Here is a 22,083-nt window from a genome sequence, read left to right on the forward strand (position 1 = left end):
TATGATGTTTGCTATTTGTCTTCTAAGTAGGTACATGACAAAACCAATGGAGGATCATTTATAAGCAGCTAAAAGAATACTTAGATACTTAAAAGGGACTGTGCACTATAGAATTTATTATAAAAAAGGAAAAAATGTGGATTGGTTGCAAATACTGATAGTGACTATGTCAGAGATATGGATGATTGAAAAAGTACATCTGGGTATGTATTCTTAATGATTTGTGGTGTCGTTTCATGATGTTAAAAACACATCCTATTGTGACATTATCGACCACAGAAACTGAATTTGTAGCTGCTGCAAATTGTGTTTGCCAAGGGATTTGGGCGAAGAGAATTTTGAAGGAGTTGGAACATTCAAATGAAAGTTGCATTACTATATTTTGTGATAATAGCTCAACCATCAAATTACCAAAAAATCCAATTTTAAATAGTTGAAGCAACCATATTAATGTGAGATTTCATTTTTTAAGGAATCTTATAAAGAATTGTGTAGCTGAATTTGTCCATTGTGGAAGCCAAGATCAAGTAGCAGATATTAATGACAAAGCATTTGAAGTTAGAGGTTTTTCAAAAACTTCATAGCTGTAGGCGTTTGTGAATTTTCTCATAAAAACTTCACTTTGCTGAATTGTAGCTTCTTGTGGGTTCTTATTTTTCTCTTCTTTATCATGGCATGCAGTTTCTATAAAAACTGTGAAGCATCATTAATAAAATACAATTTTGTTGTATAATTTCGAGTGAGTTCTCAATAGAGGAAATTTGGAAATCATCTTCCTCATTCAACTCTATCTCTTTTGAATATGCACCAAGTGTAATGAATCTAATGATTGATTGTGTGGCTAAAAGTGACAAATATTTAAATTTGTGTGAAACATAGATGACCACTTTTCTATTATGGTTAAACCATCTCACTCTAAAAGATTTACTAGTCATTTTGGATTGATTTAAGAAAAAGTGTTTTTTAAAAAATTCAATTTTATTTAAATATTTATTAAAATACATTTAAAAAAATATTTGTCAAACGTTTCAATTTCTTCTAAAATAACTTATTTTTTAAATTAAATACTTAAAAATATATTTCAAATATAGCCTTAAAAATTCAAATTTTGCCTATGAGGCATAATAAAGGCATTTCATTTTTTTAAAAAAAAAAAATAGTAATACATGTTGCATTTAAAAAAGAATGTTACACGATCATTGTTTTGAATATGAAGAAAGATGTTTCAAGTTTTACCATTTCCTAGGGTTTTCTTTTTTTTCTTTGAAGAATCGTTTGAAAAAACCTATTGTCATGGTCATTCAATGAATTATTAATCATGTATTTACTACAAAATCAATACGATGATTCGAGAGAAATTGACATTATTATAAAGTTTCATGACTTCTTCTTTTCCTTTAAAAATGGTAAGTTTTGGTTGCGTTTAAAAATCATGGATTTTGTGCTTTAATCCCATTTAATTTAATTTTGAAGTCTGTTTTAATTTAACTCTTTTTTTTCTTAATAAAAATATTTTCGCACCATATACTTGTTAAAATTATTATTGAGTTGATTTTGCGATAATTGAATAAAATAGGAATATTGCACGTTTTGCATGCAACATTTATTTAACTATGATATCCAATTTAATAAAAGTGGATATTAGAATCGTTTTTGGATTGTAAATATTGTTTAATGAGTATGAGTATTAAACGTTTAGAATTTAAATGTTTGGATTATAAATGTCTAGAACAATTAATATCGTTTGTGTTTTGATATGCAGAATAATTAATATTTAGAACTCAAATGAATGTTTTGATTTACCAATCTTGTACATAAAAACTAAAACTAAATAATTATTTAATCAAATATAAGAGAACACGTAATGTAGTCATACTTATAATTTAATTAATTAATATATTTTTATATTGATTAATTATTTAATCGCTTAAAATATTAATAAATGATTTTTTAAATTAAATAGTATTTAAATTATTTTATTTAATTAATAAAAATAAATTAATTAGAATATTAATAATTCATAATAAATTTTATATTAAATAGTTATGATGACATTAATGTTAAAGATAAATGGATTATTTGAAATTTATTAAGTCTAAATACTATATTGCTATTTAATAATTAATTAAAATTAATAGTAATATTTAATCGGTATTAATTTATTAATTAATCAGGCTCTATTCATGTCCTAGGTATAAATATCCCACAAATATTGAGGATATTAAAAAACTCATGGTGGATGAAGTTTAAAGTTCCCTAGATAATAATATCTTATCCTAGATTTTAAAAAGTGAAATTATGTGAAACAAATAAGGATATTAAATGTTTAAAATAAACGGACACGTAGAGTAAATATTATAAACCTATCTTTACGAGTAAATATTGATTTTTAAAAATTTTACTTAATTTGAATGTTGAACAAATTTGTCAAAATGAGCTTAATTAACTCACTATCCGCATTTGTGTTTGATTTGATCTTGAAAATGAAGGGGTGAAATTGTTCAAAGTTGTAGATAAATATTCAAGTAATTGGACAAACATCCACTAAATTAGAGACCATGGATAAGATGTTTAAGTTGTGTTTGGTTTAAAATTTGAAGGGTTTAATTTTGAAAATAATTCATTTAAAAAAAATTGAAGTGTTTGATAACCATTCAAATTAGTTTTTTAATCAATTTCAAAGTGTATTTTTGATAGTTTTAATTAAGAGAGTTTAAATAAAAATGATTTTTTTAAAAAATATTTTTTTCTCTAGTCAATTCAAGTCCTCAATATGTATGTTTATATATATATATATATAAAGAGCATCCTAAAATAATTTTTAAAATGAAATAATTGATAATTAATTCAAGTATTTTTTAGAAACATCTAAGAGCTAACATCACATTTTATTAATACTTCTATAGTTTTCTTAACAATCTCATCAACATCAATTTTAAAATTTTGAGTTTTTAGTATACATCATGTTTTTTTATTCATTCTTAAATAAAATTACAAATTAAAAAAAATAAATGGCTTTTGATGAAAGTTAGAAGAGGTTGTAGATATATGAATTAAAGATATATATTATTTATTATTAATTGTTATTAGGTTTTCAACAAGCTGGAATAGCTCAGTTGGTTAGAGCATGTGGCTGTTAACCACAAGGTCGGAGGTTCAAACCCTCCTTCTAGCGTTTTATTTTTTATTTTTCGATTTCCCACTTTGGACTCAAACTGCTGGACCGGACGTTAATTTCGTGGGCTAAAATAATCCGGGCCACAAAGCCCATATTTCAGATGATCTTCTTTTTGGGAAATCGGAGGAAATAACAAAATTGGGAGGTATCCTTTTTTAAGAAAAAAAAAATGGAAATAATAAGATTTTTGTTAAAAATGTATGGTGCACATGACATGTATTTTTTAATTTCTAAAAAACAAATGGTCGATTAACAGTTTTTTCGAGTATATCATACCGTATATAAATTCTCAATAGAAATAGAGTGTAAATAGAATCGTCCGTTTTGAGATCGTATATCAATTCTCTATAAAAATACAGTGTAAATAGAATCGTCGATTATAAGACTTCAACTCAACGGATTCAAGAGATAAAGAAGTCAGATTTTTCTCTCATTTAAAAATTTTAATTGGTGATTTCATATCTGTTTTGATTTGATTTAACCACTTTTTATTCAGAATTAATCAATCTTTAATTTGTTTATCACCATTTTGATTTTTATTTATAGTATATCTTTAGATTTACATTATTTTATTCGTTTTTTATTATTTTAAATTTGGATTAATTTTTTTTTATCCCAATTAGGATTTTACTTAATATTTTGTACATATTATCATCTAACAAAATGTATATTTCATTTAGACTTTATCATTTTTTTTTTTTTGTATTTTTTTAGTCACTTTTTATTCATTATCATTTTATTGTATTATTATATTATCTTTTTGGCTAACAAATAAGTATTCACTTTTGCAATCTTGCTCTTTTTGTTGTGCCTCTACAACCAGCTAGACTTCTTTTGTAGCTTTTGTGGTTGATAGAGTTATAAGTATAGTGTACTTGTTGAAGCTTAGATAAAAATAAAATTATGAATACAGTGTAATTGTAAACGAGCTCCATTCCTGATTTTCTTCCCGAATTATATTTAAATTTATATTTTATTATCAAATTAGATTTTATCTAATTACTTATCAAACTATCACAATAAACAAAAACTTCATAATTTTTCTCTCCAAGTTATATTTGAATTTATCTAACTAACTTTCGATTTGTTTAAATGTTTGTTACAAATTTAATTGTATCTAAATATTTTTTTCATTAATTTATATATATTGTTATCAAATCAATTTGATCCCTTTTTTTCTCTTTTCATATTTTCAATTTTTATATAGAAACACGTAAAAATGACTTGTATTTAAAAAGAAACATATAAATGGGAATTAAACTTTAAATGTTTAAAACATGTGCGTATATATATATATATAGTATCATCATTATCATCATCATCATTAAAATGAGATAACAAAAAACTCTATGTGTCATCTTGATCTTCATCTTCTTCACTTAGCCGTCCCCAAAATCTCTTTTTGTTCTTCTCGATCGCATGTCTGTAATTGTTAGTCCAACAACTATTTCTTGAATTCCATCGTCTTGGCTAGCTTTTGACGACCACCCTCGCCAGGTCGTCGACTTTAATTTTTGGCTCACACACACGTTTTCTACTTTGAACATTGTTTTCAACAATGACGTTCTAGGATTAATAGTGTTTAAAGTTACTTTCAAGATCCTAGGACTAAAATGGTCATGTGGAATGAAGACAATGAAACTCTACAACTGGTTTGGCATCAAACACAATCATATTTCCAATAGTTACATTGTCCTAAAATTGCAATTTCTTCAAATATTTATTTGCCAACAATAACTTTGCTCAACTTTGCTATTTCTCACCTTGGAGGAAGTCCATTGTTATAGACATCCATAAATTTCTAATGACCTTCATCGCCTGGTAATTATCTTCCCTCGCACACATGCATTCTATAGGCAGCTGGAAACGTTAAGGACCATATTGGGTAATTTTTAATTTTTGCTTCTGAAATGTTTAGATACTGTGTATTTGGGTTCTAGAATGTTTAGGTATTTGTGATATTCGAGTTGTTTTTGAAGTAGTGTATCTTTACATTATTGTTTGTACTTAATTTTGTTGTTTTAGGGTAGTTTTGTCATATAATAATCAATATTTTCTATTATATAAATTTGTTTTGTTATTTTTATAATTCTAAAACCTTTTTGTCATTTTTCCAAATGAAACTTTAAAATTTGCTATTTCTCAACCATTTCTTTCTAAGAAAATATTATCTTTTAAATTTTTTTTTCCTCTCCTAGTAAAAGTTTAAAATGAATGGGGTAACTATGCATCATACGAAAGCTAATGGCACTCATACAAATTATACAATATTAGTATTTCAACTTCTACATTATATATTGTTCTTTTTGTGTAAAAAAAACAATAAAATTATTTCTATTTCAATATCACTAATGTTGATGCCACAGTTTTGTGTTTTTAGTACAATAACACTTTTTTTTTTAATGAATATTATGTATTATATGTTAGTTAAACAATACTCGTTTGGATGAAGTGGCTTTTCTTTTTTTTTTAGAAGTGACAATTTTGTTATTATCATGTTTTAAGGAACATTTATGATATCTAAATAGCTAAACCTATGAACAGAAAATGCAGGAAAATTTGTGGCCTATGTTAATTTAAAAAAATTGGGTTTGATATTTGAGAAGAAGAAAGACTTTTTGTGGCTTCTTTATATATATGTTGAAATGAAATATATATCTGTGGCTTGGAATTGTTCAAGTATGGATGGGATATATGCGGTTAATTTTCAACGCGCGGGGACGTTTACATGAAAAAAAAAAAAGAAAAAGAAAAATACATATACAATATGTATGTGTGTGTATACAAATATTGTGAAGAATATGTACAATTATTTTTAGAACTATATTATTGAAATACAAGAATTGCATCGCAAATCCATATCATAACCTATAAACTGTAATTCACAAAACTCACTTTTTATCTCTAATTATTTTGAAAATCCATTACATGAACCCATTGAAGTAGAATAGAACTTAAACGTCACTAAGTATATTTTTTTTCTTAATTTTATTTACGAGTTCAATTTCAAGAAATGTGTAACTCATCACTTATTCAAGTGTAAAATTTAAATTGATAAAATTAAATATTCAAAAATAAAGCAAAGTAATTCACCTACTTAAATATAAATATATAATTATAACATTATGTTTTTTTTAATTAAATTTCTTAAAACATAACTTTTAAAGTAATGACAATTTTTTTAAAGGATGGTTAAATTGAGAGGTGAAGATTCCACAGATGAAAAAATATCAAATTATTTATAGAAGTAAAAAAAAAAATAGTGATAAATGTTGATTTTTATCAGCTTCTGTAAAGATGGTAGAGGTGTTGTGTTGGGAAGACAGTGAGGGATGGATAGGAGATAAACGAAAATAACTGGAGGGGAATAAAAGAAGAAAGAAGCCCACCAACTCAAATGCTAAAATCTCTGTGACTGTGAGTGGATAAAACGAACCAGAGAGATTATGGCACTGGCAATGGCGCTACGTAGGCTTTCTTCTTCCATTCACAGCCCCATTCGTCACCTCCTCCATGGCGGCTCTTTCTGTTATCTGGTAATCTCTTTCTCCTTCTCTTCATTCTACTTTCTCTATTGTATTCTTGCATTTTCCAATCTTATCTTCTCTCTTTCTCCTTAACTGTTTTATTGTTTTCATTGTTCTCTTAGTCTTCTTTGCCCAACGAAGCTGTCTATGATAAGGAGAGACCACGCGTTCCGGTAAATCAATCCGTCTCTTCTTCTTCTTAGTTTGTATATATTCGCGTTTCATGTCTCAAATTAGCTTATGGTAGCATATTTTACAGTGGCCTAAACAATTGAATGATCCGCTCGAGGTAATTGATCCAGAAATCGCGGACATAATTGAACTCGAAAAGGCCAGGCAATGGAAGGTAGAACAGTTTCTCTGTAAAGTGTGTTGTGTGCATTTTGTTGACAGTACTAATTATTACTATTATTATTTTTTATTGGTTGAAGATTTTGATGCTTATTTGTTCAAACAACATCGTTTAATTATAATCGGCTTGATTGGAATGAAATGAAGGCCCGTGGTACTAAGACTTTGAAGAATTTGTCTTTCTCTGGCTTTTCCAGTTGACTACTTATTTAAATATTTTGCATATATTGTAGGGTGAAGTGCTTAATTTCTCTTCCAAGTTCAATCTTTAAATGGAAACCATAATCTATCTTTTATTTGAAGGGCTTGGAACTCATACCATCTGAGAACTTCACTTCCGTCTCTGTGATGCAAGCAGTTGGATCTGTTATGACCAACAAATATAGTGAAGGTTATCCTGGGGCTAGATACTATGGAGGAAACGAGTACGTGAAAGCCATCATTCGTTTTGTGTTTTCTTTTAAAATTAATTTCTCGTTATTTCATGGCCATAGCCTAAACTAGTCAATAACTGTTTTAAATAATTCCTCAACACCGTTTCCCGGTACAACTCTGAAGATTTCATTTTATTGTAATCATCATCGTCATTTTTCTTTTGGAAATTTAATTATCATTATTATTTCTACATTGTAGGTACATTGACATGGCTGAATCCTTGTGCCAGAAACGTGCTCTGGAAGCCTTTCATTTGGATCCAGAAAAATGGGGAGGTATTTAAAATATTTGTGTGGGAATAAGTTGTTTCTAGAATCACAGTAGCGTATATATTTTAACCAGTGCAACACAGCCATTGGTTAATGGAGAAAGGTTCACGTTTGCATTGGTAAAAAATGTTTAACTGGGAAACTCTCCCGGTATTTCACAATTTTTTCTAATGGAGTATCCTCATTTTATTGCAGTGAATGTCCAATCTTTATCTGGCTCTCCATCCAATTTTCAAGTTTATACTGCATTGTTAAAACCTCACGATAGAATTATGGCACTTGATCTTCCTCACGGTGGACATCTCTCTCATGGTTACCAGGTGCCTGTAACTTTATGAACTCTTTTGATATAAGCCTCTGCATCTTTTATTATTTTTAATTTCTAAGTTCTCTAATATATATTTCTCATCAATCTGTTTTTGTTACACAACCATTTCCTTTTTAGCCGTTCAGTTAAAAAAAAAAAAGGAAAAAAAAAAAAAAAAGAAAAGAGTTCCTTTTTAGCAGTTGCTATTTTATCGACAAGTAACAGTAACACGTAACATTATTCTTATGGCCCTGCTAAATTAACAATTAAAAAGACGTCTATTGCATGATTGTGCAGACTGATACCAAAAAGATCTCTGCAGTGTCTATATTTTTTGAGACAATGCCGTACAGATTGGATGAGAGCACTGGCTATATTGACTATGATCAGGTATTTTGCAATTTATTCTCACAATTATTTTAGCTTTGTTATATGGTCTCAAGCAGAATCCTAAAATGTATTGCCAATCAAAATTACAATGTGAGGACTCCATTTCAAGCAAACAATAACGGTGATCTGGAGAATACTAACAAGATTCTAGCATTTTCTGCCACTTTCTCTGTCTAAATCTTCTTCCAGATCAGAGTTTTATCCAAGTCTTCACTTATCAAATGTTTTTGAATGTTTGACCAGAGTGTAGTATTAGTCTACCCAGTACATGAAAGTGCAGTTTTGAACTTACTGGATTAGTCAGATAATTCCATTTGGTGGAAATTGAGCCATTATTGAACTTTGAAGTCATGCTACTGACACATTTTAACTACAAATGACAGTTGGAGAGAAGTGCTACTCTTTTCCGACCTAAGTTAATTGTTGCTGGTGCTAGTGCCTATGCACGTCTATATGATTATGCACGTATACGCAAGGTAAACTCCTCGACTTTCATTTTTATATTAATGTGAGCACTTAAATTGGATGGAAAGTTGTGGTAGTTATCTCAGGCACACCTTGGATGGTTGAAGGCTCACATCTGCTAAGCCTTTCCACAGGTCTGTGATAAACAAAAAGCTATAATGTTGGCAGATATGGCCCATATCAGTGGATTGGTTGCGGCTGGTGTTATCCCTTCACCCTTTGAATATGCTGATGTTGTAACCACCACAACTCACAAGTCACTTCGTGGCCCACGTGGAGCCATGATTTTTTTCAGGAAAGGAGTGAAGGAGATAAATAAGCAAGGCCGGGAGGTACCTCTGTGTTGTTTCCATAAGTGCAAATATTATCCTTGACATTAGTTTTTCTGTCAGTATTCATGATTCTCACTTTAGGATGTATGCATTTTTCAAATTTTCCTGAAATGCAAATTTAAGGCTATTATATGAACTTGTAATAACGTCAACATCTCTTACATCCCCCTGAAGGTGTTATATGACTATGAAGAAAAAATCAACCAGGCTGTCTTTCCTGGTCTACAAGGTGGACCGCACAACCACACAATTGCTGGTTTAGCAGTTGCACTGAAACAGGTTGGCTTGATGATAAACATGTTCCGCTCTTATGGATTTTACTTGGAACTTTTAGTTGTTACCCTTTCTTCTGCTCCTACAGTATTCCAGCATTAGATTGTTTAACCAACTAGACTTACTTCTTCTGATGTTTCTTTTATCCAAAAAAAAAAAGAAGAAAAGAAAAGAAAAAGAAAAAAACTGGACTTATTTTTTCAGAAAAGATCAAAAGAATAATTAAGTTCAAGTTAGAATTTTGGGGTACACCTAAGGGGTTAAAGTTTCTTATACGATGTTAGACTACGTCCAACTTGCAATTGTTATGACTTATGAGTAAGCGATCGTAGGGTTACATGAAGAATAGTGAGATGGGAGAACTGATGGAAAAAATTGCACAAGCCCATGACACTAACGTATCTTTCAATTCCTAATGATTATATCAGGAATATCTCATTGGAAGATATCGTTAAAGTGATGGTGGGTGGAGACAGTTGTGTATCTGATTCCACTTATCTGGGAGGATGAGTTTCAAAGGGCTAAATGGTCGGTATCCCAAGCCCATAACACTAACTTATATGCTGGAAATTTTAACGCGAGAAGTGTTTGTAACAAAATTTGCAATTCTGAACTCATAATACCAGAAAATATGGACTCGTTGAAAATTGATATCATAGAGAAGGTTGTCTTAGATGGCCATTCACAAAGACTTGAAAATTCCCAACACTAGACAAAAAACATGAAGGTATATAAGATATCAATAGGAAAGATAGATAAGACTATCATATGCGTAACTAGTTTTAACTAATCTCAAATGCATTTGGGAGGCTTGGATTATAAACTTTTCAACCAGACTAAGTCACCAAAAATCAAATTTTGGTTGGTAAATTACATATATAGGGAACCTTTGGCTAATGGTACCATACCTTCCCGATCCGGTTCCCACCCTCTGCTTTCCTACTTCAAAATATTACAAAGTTTGGCTTGGTGTTTCACTTTGGATTTTTTCTTTTCCTTATCATTCATTACAGATGTCCCTTATATAAGATAGTATCTAAAGCAATTGCAGCTGGCTGTCTAATTAACGAAAGTAGTTGCAAGAATTAGTTACAGGCTTTACAGTGACGAGATCTAATAAACATAACCATTTTAGTATAATCTTTTATGGATGTAGGCAACAACTCCAGAATACAAAGCGTACCAAGAGCAAGTTCTTAGGAATTGCTCAAATTTTGCACAGGTATCTATTTCCATAAGATGAAACTAAATTGTCACTCAGGACATTTTCATTATCAGGTACATTTGACTTGCTTGTGATATTTTGGCTGACCATATTAGAAAAACTAATGCAGTCTCTCGTTGAGAAGGGCTATGAACTTGTATCTGGTGGAACTGAGAATCATCTAGTACTAGTAAATTTGAAGAATAAGGTAAACGCTCCTTGCTTTTATTTAGCTACTTAAAGAAGCCTTTTTTTTAATTCGTAGTTCCTTGTGAATTGAAATGCTTAGAGAAACTAATAATCTTATGTTTTAGTTTATTTCCCTTAACAAGATATTTTCCAAAGAAGGTTACTCTGTATATATATTCTGGTTATGAAGTTTTACTCAAAATACTCATAAAAAAAAAAGGTGAAAATTTGACTATTATTTTAAATAACTCCGTCCAGGGTATTGATGGGTCAAGAGTTGAAAAGGTGTTGGAATCAGTTCATATCGCTGCCAACAAAAACACTGTTCCTGGAGATGTCTCAGCTATGGTTCCTGGTGGTATCAGGATGGGTAAAATCCAAAACTGAGCTGATATCCATTATGGTAACCATCAGTTTAGCTAATAACCACTTATCATTCAGGAACTCCGGCTCTTACCTCCAGAGGATTTGTTGAGGAGGATTTTGCTAAGGTAGCAGATTTCTTTGATGCTGCAGTTAACATAGCCGTAAAGATCAAAGCAGAAACCAAAGGTTCCCAAAGCCTTTTTAACTTAATTCTACGGGCATTTGACATTGATTTATTTTGACCAATTCTGGGGCTGACCCTTCTAAGATAAAATTTCTCATCTTGTTTATCCAGGAACAAAATTGAAGGACTTTCTTACCACAATGCAGTCTACTCCTTACTTCCAGTCTGAGATTGAAAAGCTACGACACGATGTTGAGGAATATGCAAAGAAATTTCCTACAATTGGTTTTGAAAAGGAAACGATGAAATACAAGAGCTGAGAGAAAAACCGTGTCTGGTATGAGATCATTTTAGAAAGTTTTTCTTATCAGATATGGTTAGTTGTATTAATAACGTAACTGGATAGTGTCATGTTTGTTGCAAGGAAGACTCTTAGATTTTACCAAAATAGGTCCTTGGATTTTACCAACTAATTCTTATGATATAGCCAATACACACACACACACATTAAAAAGAACTACTTTTTGTTTTGTTTTGAAGCTGAGTTTATAATCTTAATTTTCAAACTTAAATTTAGAGACAAATTGGTTACCGTCGATCATTTTCTTCTAGAAAAAATAAAGTGAAATCCATATGCTGTAACTGCTCCGTTCTGAAATGCTTAATCCATATGCTTATATGTCTGGAACAGGGATGAAGCAGAAAAGAAATGTTGGCCAATAAATTAAAGGGTTGTGTGTCAAGTATGTAAGTCTTAATTATTTTATGTGCTCAAAATTCAGCAGATCATTTTGATTGGGTCCGAGATGTATATATGCATATTGAAGTCATCTAAGAAAATAAACTGGCCTGCTTCCAGTTATTTCTTTCCCAATAGTTTGTCATCATATCTTTTTCTCTCTTTTTTCCCTTTTTTAAGATCCTATTAAATCAATTTTAACTTGATTATTATGATAGCTGAAGTTTCAATTATTTTTTTTTTTTTTTTTTTTTTTTAAAAAAAAGAAAGAAGCCTAATAACAAAAATAGTCATTGGGGGGCCTTAAACTCTCCAAGTATGAAGAAAAGGATGCTGTTCATGATAAGGGATTTTATGACACAAATTTGTTTTCTACGGCAGTGCTATTTTTCTCATTTTAATGATCTTACTCTGTATATTTCTCATTATCTAATTTATTTTTTAAAATAAAACGTAAAGTAAGTTCTCAAAAAAGGAAAATCCATTTTTTTTTTAGAATAACAAAACATTCACTAAGATAAACGTAAAAGCTACGACATGATGGTAGAGTGGCACCGTCCAAAACAATCACCAATAAGTTGTTTATGATGACGAGTTCAATTAAATAAACTTTATAGTTATACTCTTCTAATGAATTCATTTATTTTTTACACGAAGACTCAATGAAATGAACTCATTATTTTTCGTAATAATCCTTCAGATTATAAATTTTGATATATTCTTTTAGGAACGGGACATACAAAAATAGATGGTACTAGGCCAATTTACTTAATTCAAGTAGCATAAGACATATAAGTTTGAATCCCTCCACTCCTACATGCTGCCGAACTAAATAAAATAGATGGTACATATATTTGAATCACAAATAATCAAAAATTTGTTGAGATGAAGATATGTTGATATATTGTATTTAATATAATTCTCTCTATTAATTCATACTTTTCATTAAAAAAAGTTTAAATGTTCGAAAATGGTTGATTTAGAAGATTAAATCATGTCACTTTGTATTTAAAGACGTAATGATATCTTGATGCCAAAATGAACATAGATAACCATTTAAACATTCTTTAAATAAAACATCTTACTTTTTTCTTTTTTTCTTTTTTTAAATCAAAGGTCTAAAATATTTTTTGAAAAGAAATTAATGGAGATTGAGGATAAACTTTGGGCTAAATATATGTCAATCCAATGATTTTCAAAAATAGAGAAATGAGGAAACTATTTACAAAAAGTAGTAAAATTTTAATTTTCTTTAACAGAAGCTAATAGAAGTATATCATTGTCTATTAGTGATAGAAACTAATAGAAGTCTATCAGTGTCTATCAGTATTTTTTTTTTTTGCTATTTTTATAAATAGTTTGATATTTTTTGTATCGGTGAAAATTTTCTTTTTATATATTAAATTTTTTCCAATTAAATCATTATTACCTTTAAATATAAAAAAAATGACTATATATGAATATAAAGATATAAATATTTATGATTTTGTTGATCATTAGTATACCAACATTTTAAGGGGCTTTATTGTGACAAGCAATCAGGTCTATAAGTTACTAAAGTCATAAAATGCGTAAGTTATATGCATATTTTATCAAATAAAACATGATATACTTTTAAAGTTTTGACTTCATCATCGAGGTGGTTTTTAATCATATGTCATCATTTAATTAATTAAGTTTATATTAAAAAAAATTTATACACGTCAGAACGAGCATAGCTCAACTGACATGCAACATGTGTTAGCAAATGTTCGTGATTCAAATCCCTCTACTTGTACTATACTTAAAAAGAACTTGAATGTCTGAAACCAAAACATGTATTTTGCCTAAATTTTATAACTAATTTATATTTTTATTCTTAACCTTGATTTTACTTATAAAAATTGCTTTAGAAAATAATTAGTGGAAAAGAAATCAAAATTTACCCAATTTTACAGATATTTTATTTCACCAAATTGTACTCTAAATTTATATAAGTGTTTCACTCTTAACCATAAATTTAAAGAGTGTTTTATTTTTTTTCATTTGAAAATTTGTTAAAAAAAGTACTTTCATATAATTTCAATGATGGAAAGTTCCATCAACATTTAGATGATAATTAATATATTTATTTACTAAACTATGCTTAAATTGAGCATTATACAATAATTAATTTGAGTAAAAGCAAACTTAATTTTTCATCGTAACTTTATTGAAATTAATGAGGTTACGGTTTTGAAATTTCTTTTGGTTAAAATTAGTGAAAATTACATACATGGTATACATTGCAATATTTCCTTTTTAAAAAAGAGAAATTTTTATAAATAGAAAAAAAGTCAAACTATTTATAAAAATAGCAAAAAAAAAAATTTATAGACACTGATAGACTTCTATCTAACTCTATCAATGATAGACTTGTATTAGTTTCAATTATTGATAGTATCAAAAATAAACTTCTATCAGTTTCTATCATTGATAGACACTGATTGACTTTTATCAACATTTATTAGTGATAAGACTTTTATCAGTTTCTATGTTGATAGACGTTGATAGACTTCTATTAGCATTTATTATGATAACAACGTCTATCACAACTATAACTAAGTTTTACTAGTTGTGAAATATTTTCTCTTCTTTTTCTACTTTCGAAAATAAAAAAAAAAATTGCAATATCTAATCTTTTTAAGTTTCTTTTTGTTAAAATCAGTAAAAAAAGAAAAAAAAATAGTTTACATCCATAGTATAAATTGCAATAGATAAATAAGTCTAGAGTATAAAGTGATGAAATTGGGAGATTAGGTTACAACTTGCAACTTGATAGAGAACAAGTTTAGGATTTTTTTTATTATTATTTAAAAAAAAAAGTCTAGGATAAAAAATGGAATATTTTTCCGAAAAAAATAAAAAATAAAAAATCAATTCCAGTTTTGATCTGAGAGAGAGATTTTGGTGGGCACAATAGTTTGGTGAAAATGGGAACCCCGGTCTACTTCTTCACGACAATCAACTCGCTCTCGGCTGGTGGTTTATGCTATTCTATATTGAAATTGCGAGCTCATCCCTTGCCCTTGAAGAATCCAAGAGATCTGCTTATCTGAGTTCACGCCATAGATCAAATCTCTGTGTGATGGCTAGAGCTGGAGGAATTACTAACGCTGTAAACGTAGGGATAGCGGTTCAAGCTGATTGGGAGAATCGCGAATTCATCTCTCATATTTCCATCAATGTTCGTCGTCTCTTTGATTTCCTCGTCCATTTTGGTAGTTATCCCCTTTTCTCGCTCTCTCTCATCGATTCTTAGATATCTTATATTATTAGAAATTTCCTTGTGTGTTTAACTTGTTCTAATTACTTGCCTTTTACAATTGATTCATTCTGAAACTTTTGGCACCTTTCTTGATAAGATTGAGAATTGAGTCCTATGGTCTGGATTTATATGATTATTTTATCTTCCGGAAGTTGATTAGCCGAGCATCAACTTGCCCTATGAATTTTCAACCTCCGGCAATCGTTTTCCAATTAGAAATTTTTTATTACTAAATTCCAATTTCGAAGTCAGTATTGCTGTATTTTACTTACTCGGTTACTAAGAATAGGAATATCCGGGTTTCTAATTCATGTCCTTGTTCCATTAGAGGCAACAACAAAGAGCAAGTTGGCATCTTTGAACGAGAAGCTTGATACGCTGGAGCGGCGGCTTGAAATGCTTGAAGTCCAAGTCAGTACTGCATCTGCTAACTCATCTCTTTTTACCAGTTAATGTTTACTCTACCTTGTATAAAAAGAGACAGCTCCTGTTATAATTTTTGTCTTGTTTTCACCAGTGTAAACGAAATATGAGGATCTTGTGTAACCCAAATTATGAAAACACATTGATGGTAAAATCATATCTGTCTAGTGCTGTTATACTGATCTACTTGAATTCAGATTTACGTTGGGTGCTTGAACAGGGAATATGTACTATTATGATAAAGAGGGAAAAGTATATTTGATGTCAATGGAACAAGACAATTGTGTCTGGTTAACCTGTTACCCTGAGCGTTGGTCAAACTAGCATTAAAATGTGAATTAGTTGACACAATTTCTCCAGGATCATTTTAGTTTCTTTTGCTCAACTTATGGAATCACTAGCAAGTTGTTAAATGGCACGACTCAAAGAGTCTTTGGTGAAGGTTGTTCAAAATACCCCTCCAAGTTCTTTGGGTCATCTTGTCCTTTAAATTATCTCCACTCTTCATCAGTCCGTCCACCATATCATTTCAAATTTCCTTCATAGATTTCCTTCATATAATCAGGAAGTTCAAATTAATTGATGAAATAATTGTCTTAGCCTTTTCTATTGCATTTTCCTTAGCCAACACTGATTGATTGTTCTTGGCCTTTTCTATTGCATTTTTCTTAGCCCCTTAATATTATTGTTGGGTTCTCTACATATTTGATTCCTTGAAATATGCAAACATAATAAATGTTATTTTGTTGTCTATGACCTTTTGCCGGATGCTCCAGATTCTTAGTAATCATAAATGAGCAGCTGTGACACCAGTGAAGATTCCACCAAGCTAATGTAGATTCTAACCGGTAGGCCATGAAAATTTAAACCTAAGGCATAAGTTGGCGAAGAAGCGACTTCTGTGCAAAATACCAACGAGGAAGTCGGAATTTAGGTTTTTCAAAAATTTGATCATCTCCAATGAAGAAATTGATTTGTTTGCGTGCTCTATAATAGGATATAGTTTTTCAATAGCAATGCATTTAATTCATCCAAAATTAAGTTACATGGAGAAAACAGAAAACAAGGATGAAAGAGAGAATGAACGAACGGGACTTAGAGAGGAAGGTGAACTGCCAAGACTTATTTTGGGAGAGTATTTAGAATTGGAATATGGATATGAGGGTGACCCTGCATTTGAATATGAACCTCCTAAGCTAATATGGATAGCTCCTGAATTTGTTTTGTCCAAATTCAAGAACTTCGTTGCTGTTATTTTAACTTTGGATTCTCCCAGGAAATTGAGTCATTTTTTTGCTGCAGTTTCACTGATGTAAGTAGAACTTGGTTTCCAATACAAGAAAAAAAGAGGGAAAATGAAAGCAAAATTCACTCTGAATTAAATCAGCAATCTAATGTAAGAACAAGTTTATGACCATATCCTTGGTTCTTCACTTCCTCTGGTTCTTGGATGCAAAACGAAGAATTAGGTAGAATAGAATCCTATAAAGCACGGCCCATGCAAACATCACAGCCACATTTTCCCACTTTTTGTCTGAATCGGTACTGATATGGAGACTTTCCAATATGTTGATACCAGAAATATCAGTTCCATTGGATTGCTTCCCGAAAGAAATGGGTGTCTGATACTCATTCATCAACAGCCCTTCATATGGATATGTCATCGTGGAAATCTTGTTCATCCACTTCCAGTAAGGAGGAATGTCGTGGCTGTTTAAGAAGTACCCACAGAACAAGAAAAAAAGGGCAGTGAAAGCAATCACAGCTGCATAACCCAAGATATAGTTCGGTACTACTGAGCTAATGAATACAACGAATGAGTTTGTTGAAAGAAGGGACATGTAGAGGACTATTAGGAAATATATGAAAGATCCTCGAAGTTTCAAAGCAAACCAAACTATCCCAGCATAGACTAGAGCTTGCAGGCCAAGAAAAGGCAGATGAGTAATCAGACCAGCTATGGTGTAGGATGATGCTCTGTAGGCATTGTGGGAAGTTTCGCGGATGAAAATGAAACGTTCTTGTATGAATGCTGGGACAGCATCATTGGAAGAGAAAAAGAAGAGACAGACGGTAAAGATGAAGAAGCTGAGACGGTCTGTGATTCCTTGGGTATTCTCTTTAGGCTTCATGAACATTGTAGCCATCATAAATCCCATAACTGTGAGGACCATCAACCTTGAGAGGAACAGCTCGGGGGTTCTTGAGATGTTCTTAAAATTTCTACGCATAAGAATCCAGGTCTCAGAGAAGAATGAGTTTGAAATCTTTTTGCCTAGATTATTGTGGATGGTAACAGATTTGGAACCGATATTTGAAGTCAGGTAGTCATTTTCATTTACTGTGTAATCACTGCTGTGAGGTGTTGGTGTGCCATGCAGAACGTCAAATGAATATGCATAAGAGGCTGACGAATTACTGCAAATCAAGAAAAACTGAAGATTATAGTTCTGAATAGGACGGTTTGATGCTGTTGAATGGATATTAATAGTAAAATATTAATGAAATGCAACTTTTAAGCAATTGAATTGCTGTTGATTCATTTGATGTACCTCATCTGATTACGATTCTTTTCTCCTTCTTGTTGTCTTTGTGGCAGCCTCAATGCCTGCATAACCACACTATTACTCGCACTCCATGATCTTGATGTATTATAAGGGCTTCTCAAACTATGGTTATAATCATTTAAAGCATGAGAGTTAGTTTGCAAATGGAGCCGTTTTCCAGTTGCAATGTTGCCAGTTTTTTGTACACTAGAATGAAAGGATGAAACCGGCGAGGCTTGTATAGTAGATAGTGAAATCTCTTCATCGGTCAAGTGGGGGGGTTTCATTCCTGTTCTAGCGAACTCAGCAAGTACCTCCACTCCAAATTCAGACTGATCATATGCTCGAATAACATCCATAAGATATTCAATTGGACTTTCCCCTTGAGGCACTTTTCGTCCCATTGCACTGAGATGGTGATTAACATCCTTTGGTGACCCTTGAAACATAAGCTGTCCTCGAGCAAGGATGATGAGATGGTCTAAGAATGATAGGATTCGTGACGATGGCTGGTGGATTGTAAGGACCACAGTGCTGCCAGTGCGAGCTATGTTATGCACCTTTTCAATGACACTATAAGCACTGGTGGAGTCTAGTCCTGAAGTTGGCTCATCAAGGAAGAGCAGTGATGGCCCATGGATGATGTCCACCCCAATTGATACTCTTCTTCGTTCACCCCCAGACACCCCTCTTGTTCCTTCATCTCCAATATAGGTGTTTCGAGCTGACTACAACCAGCAACCAGTGATTTCATTGGTTAGATCTTGAAAATATAGCAAGTACAGAAAAAGGAAAAAGCTAATGATCTGCTTACAGATAAGCCAAGCTGCTCAATCATGTTTTCCACTCGTTGCTTTTTTTCGTATGTCGGAATCGGACCAAGCCGGAAGTCTGCTGCAAACATCAGAGTCTCATATACAGTGAGCTTTGGGAAAAGCCTGTCGTCTTGCATGATATATGCAGAAGTTCTTTTAATCAAGCCTGGGCTCATATCCATGCCATCCAAAGAAACTCTGCCCTTCAGGCTTCCACTTGCAATTCTTCCTGCTAGACCATCCAAAAAGGTAGATTTTCCAGCCCCACTGGGACCTAATACTGCAGTGATACTTCCTTTTGGTGAATACCCCGAAATTCTGTGCAACAAGTCTACTTCTTGCTTCACCATTTTCCCTTCATATTCCTTGTCTTTTAACACAGTATAAGTAAGGTCAAAAAACTCAAGCCCACCATTAAACTTTGTAGTTTTACCAATGTCAATGGTTGTATCACGACGATTACCACCACCATGGGCCATCTTTCCTGGTTAGTGTAGGGAGCTTTGTATAGAATGAAAACTAAAAAACCATGCAGAAAGGGAGTTGACAGACTTCAGGTCGTTTTTCTTTTCCTTCTGGGGATCTCCCAATTTTTTGGCTTTAGGAGGCCGAAGAGGAGTTAAATGGAAGCTACAGCTGGGTGGGTCAGCGTAGAAGTGGAGCAAAATCCAAAGTTGGTGTCAAATTCCATTCTTTGGAGAATCCGTACTAGATCTTATGGATCACAAAGAACTAGAAACTTTCTTAGTTTTCTTCATCCGCTGATTTTTGGCTTATGCCTAGCGTTTGTGTTTTTAGCACGTGAGCCCCCTGCTGTTTTGTCATTTAAGTCCTTGTTGGGATTAACATCTCCGGCCATCGGCGGAGCCACATATGGGCTAGGGAGGCACATGTCCCTCAATTTATCGTATTTTGTATCTTTATTATAAAACTTAAATTAATATTTATCAATAGATATAAAAAACAGGTGTTGGTGTAGTGGTTACAGGGGATACATTGATGTATCAGTTTGTGGGTTCAAATCTTTTTACGTGATTTTTTAAAATTTAATTTAATCAATATATTTATAAAAATCAGCATTCTTCTTGAAACCAAAGTTGGTGTAATGGTAGCTAGGTACATGTTGATTTTGTAGGTTGCGGTTTCAAATTTTTTAATGTATTTTTTGAAATTTAATTTGTTTTAAGATCGAATTCTGGTAGTGTTGTTACCATTCAAATTTGTTAGCCGTTACCTTAACAAAAAAAATACTATGAAGCACAGATACTTCAGGTGAGACAAAAAATCATTATCAAACACGTATCAAATACCGATACTTCCAGATATTTTCAAGATACGTATCTGACACTCGATTTGACGTATTTATTTTTATGCGTACTTTTTTTTAAAGAAAAAAGACAAGCAACTCATGTAATCTTTCCCAATCTAAAATTAGACAACCTATTTAGAAAGCTCACTACTCGAGTCCAAAACTAAAAGGAAAAAATAAATAAATTGGGTCAAGCTCTAGACTAAATCATCTAATCTCTATCTTCACATTTGATTCCCCACAAAGTTTACCAAAATATAAACCATTTGGATATCTTTAACAATTCAATGAAGTTCTTTGTTTATCTTCACACTTCTCCCTCTAATATTCTTCTTCTTTTTTTTTGCAATATGAGTCATTTTTTTTATTGCATTTTATTAATTATTGTATTTCAACATCTTAGATGTTTTTTTTTGTATTGTATTTCAGTGTTTGTATTTTATTTTATGTTATTGTTATTAACTTGTATGCTAAATTTACCTATATCTTAGATTTTTTTAGGGAAAAAGAAAATGTATTTTCAACGTATCAATATTCTTGTTTTTTAGAAATATATCTGAATCCGTATCTTAGTTTTTTTTAAATTAACGAATCATCGTATTCGATCATATCTATATCGTGTAGCTGTATCCGTGTCTGTGCTTCATAGAAAAAATGAAAAGAAGAAAAATCAACAAAAGTGTTTTTTATTATTATTATTATTATAGATATTTTTTTACCTAAATTTTTTCAATCAAATCTCAACAACATTCTATTGAAGAGGTATCATCAACATTTTCTTTAACCTAATTTTTAGATTTTTATTACCTAGTGTATATTTAATTAATTTTCATACTTATTGATAATGCTTTTGCAGAGTTAATTCTATATTAATATGGATAAATATTTTTAGAAAAATAATAATAGAGACTATAAAGTCATCGTCACCAAAAAGAAAACATAACTTTAATTCGGATGGATCTTATATAAAAATCAATTTAGGAAAACTACTTGCAGATCCTGATCTAAGAATTAAAATTTCTAAATATGATGATTATTTAAATTCAAATTCGTAGACATACTTACCACAACGACTTTGTCAGTCTCAGAATCATATTTTTTCACTCAAGAAATTTAGATCATAAAAACTCATAGAGAACATTGATTTGGAGTTTGTCATTGGTGATAATGACAACGTTTCGCTTCTTTCATCAGTGTCGTAAGAACATGTCTACTTTAGCTCTAGGAAAATACATTTTACAGTATTGAAATTATTATTTTATGGATTTGATTGTTGAACTTGAATATGTGTTGTAATGTTAACTCTGCTATTAAATCTGTCAGTTTTCTCGTATATCCCATTAACCTTCTAAATTGATTAAAAGTCTGGTAATGTGGAACGTTTGTGAGTTCATCATGATTTCACATGACTGGACTGCACTCTACTGGCTGATATACCCCATGGTAAATAATGACTTGAGGATCTGGGTTTAAATTTGCAAGTGCACTAAACACTAACTATAATAACTTTTTTGAGCCCGTAATAGTATTTCTACTCTAAAAAAATGTTTAAAAA

General features: G+C 31.1%; 3 protein-coding genes and 1 non-coding gene across 4 annotated transcripts; 3 read left to right on the forward strand and 1 right to left on the reverse strand.

Annotated features, from left to right (window-relative positions):
- Positions 1 to 3,101: 3,101 nt before the first annotated feature.
- TRNAN-GUU (transfer RNA asparagine (anticodon GUU)) lies at positions 3,102 to 3,175 on the forward strand. Its single transcript has one exon. It is a non-coding gene; the product is annotated as a tRNA-Asn (tRNA).
- Positions 3,176 to 6,180: 3,005 nt separating this feature from the next.
- On the forward strand, positions 6,181 to 12,284 carry LOC120073835 (serine hydroxymethyltransferase, mitochondrial). The gene is made up of 16 exons (XM_039026708.2): positions 6,181 to 6,714; positions 6,828 to 6,878; positions 6,965 to 7,051; positions 7,360 to 7,481; positions 7,690 to 7,766; positions 7,956 to 8,080; positions 8,365 to 8,457; positions 8,841 to 8,933; positions 9,057 to 9,254; positions 9,429 to 9,533; positions 10,684 to 10,749; positions 10,862 to 10,939; positions 11,179 to 11,290; positions 11,362 to 11,472; positions 11,582 to 11,747; positions 12,102 to 12,284. The coding sequence occupies exons 1-15, from the start codon at positions 6,625 to 6,627 to the stop codon at positions 11,728 to 11,730; spliced, it is 1,557 nt and encodes a 518-aa protein (XP_038882636.1). The 5' UTR covers positions 6,181 to 6,624; the 3' UTR covers positions 11,731 to 11,747; positions 12,102 to 12,284.
- A 2,765-nt stretch (positions 12,285 to 15,049) lies between these two features.
- BRK1 (BRICK1) lies at positions 15,050 to 16,034 on the forward strand. The gene is made up of 2 exons (XM_039027808.2): positions 15,050 to 15,388; positions 15,764 to 16,034. Exons 1-2 carry the CDS (start codon positions 15,157 to 15,159, stop codon positions 15,886 to 15,888), a joined length of 357 nt encoding a protein of 118 aa, XP_038883736.1. The 5' UTR covers positions 15,050 to 15,156; the 3' UTR covers positions 15,889 to 16,034.
- A 1,254-nt stretch (positions 16,035 to 17,288) lies between these two features.
- On the reverse strand, positions 17,289 to 19,831 carry LOC120074628 (ABC transporter G family member STR2-like). The gene is made up of 3 exons (XM_039027809.2): positions 19,219 to 19,831; positions 18,411 to 19,132; positions 17,289 to 18,276 (listed from the first exon to the last, which is right to left on the reverse strand). Exons 1-3 carry the CDS (start codon positions 19,696 to 19,698, stop codon positions 17,289 to 17,291), a joined length of 2,190 nt encoding a protein of 729 aa, XP_038883737.1. The 5' UTR covers positions 19,699 to 19,831.
- Positions 19,832 to 22,083: the final 2,252 nt, after the last annotated feature.

The sequence above is a fragment of the Benincasa hispida genome, chromosome 3, assembly GCF_027475165.1.
Source record: "Benincasa hispida cultivar pf3 chromosome 3, pf3_genome.v1.1, whole genome shotgun sequence".
NCBI lineage: Eukaryota > Viridiplantae > Streptophyta > Magnoliopsida > Cucurbitales > Cucurbitaceae > Benincasa > Benincasa hispida.

Bases quoted from the DNA above. Each gene is read 5' to 3' on its own strand.
- LOC120073835 (XM_039026708.2), top strand. From the start codon at position 6,625: ATGGCACTGGCAATGGCGCTACGTAGGCTTTCTTCTTCCATTCACAGC. The intron at 8,081-8,364 runs GTGCCTGTAACT...ATGATTGTGCAG, and splicing joins ATCTCTCTCATGGTTACCAG to ACTGATACCAAAAAGATCTC. The intron at 8,458-8,840 runs GTATTTTGCAAT...TACAAATGACAG, and splicing joins GCTATATTGACTATGATCAG to TTGGAGAGAAGTGCTACTCT.
- BRK1 (XM_039027808.2), top strand. From the start codon at position 15,157: ATGCTATTCTATATTGAAATTGCGAGCTCATCCCTTGCCCTTGAAGAA. The intron at 15,389-15,763 runs GTAGTTATCCCC...TTGTTCCATTAG, and splicing joins TGATTTCCTCGTCCATTTTG to AGGCAACAACAAAGAGCAAG.
- LOC120074628 (XM_039027809.2), bottom strand. From the start codon at position 19,698: ATGGCCCATGGTGGTGGTAATCGTCGTGATACAACCATTGACATTGGT. The intron at 19,133-19,218 runs GTAAGCAGATCA...TGCTGGTTGTAG, and splicing joins TTGAGCAGCTTGGCTTATCT to TCAGCTCGAAACACCTATAT. The intron at 18,277-18,410 runs GTACATCAAATG...CTTGATTTGCAG, and splicing joins AAGAATCGTAATCAGATGAG to TAATTCGTCAGCCTCTTATG.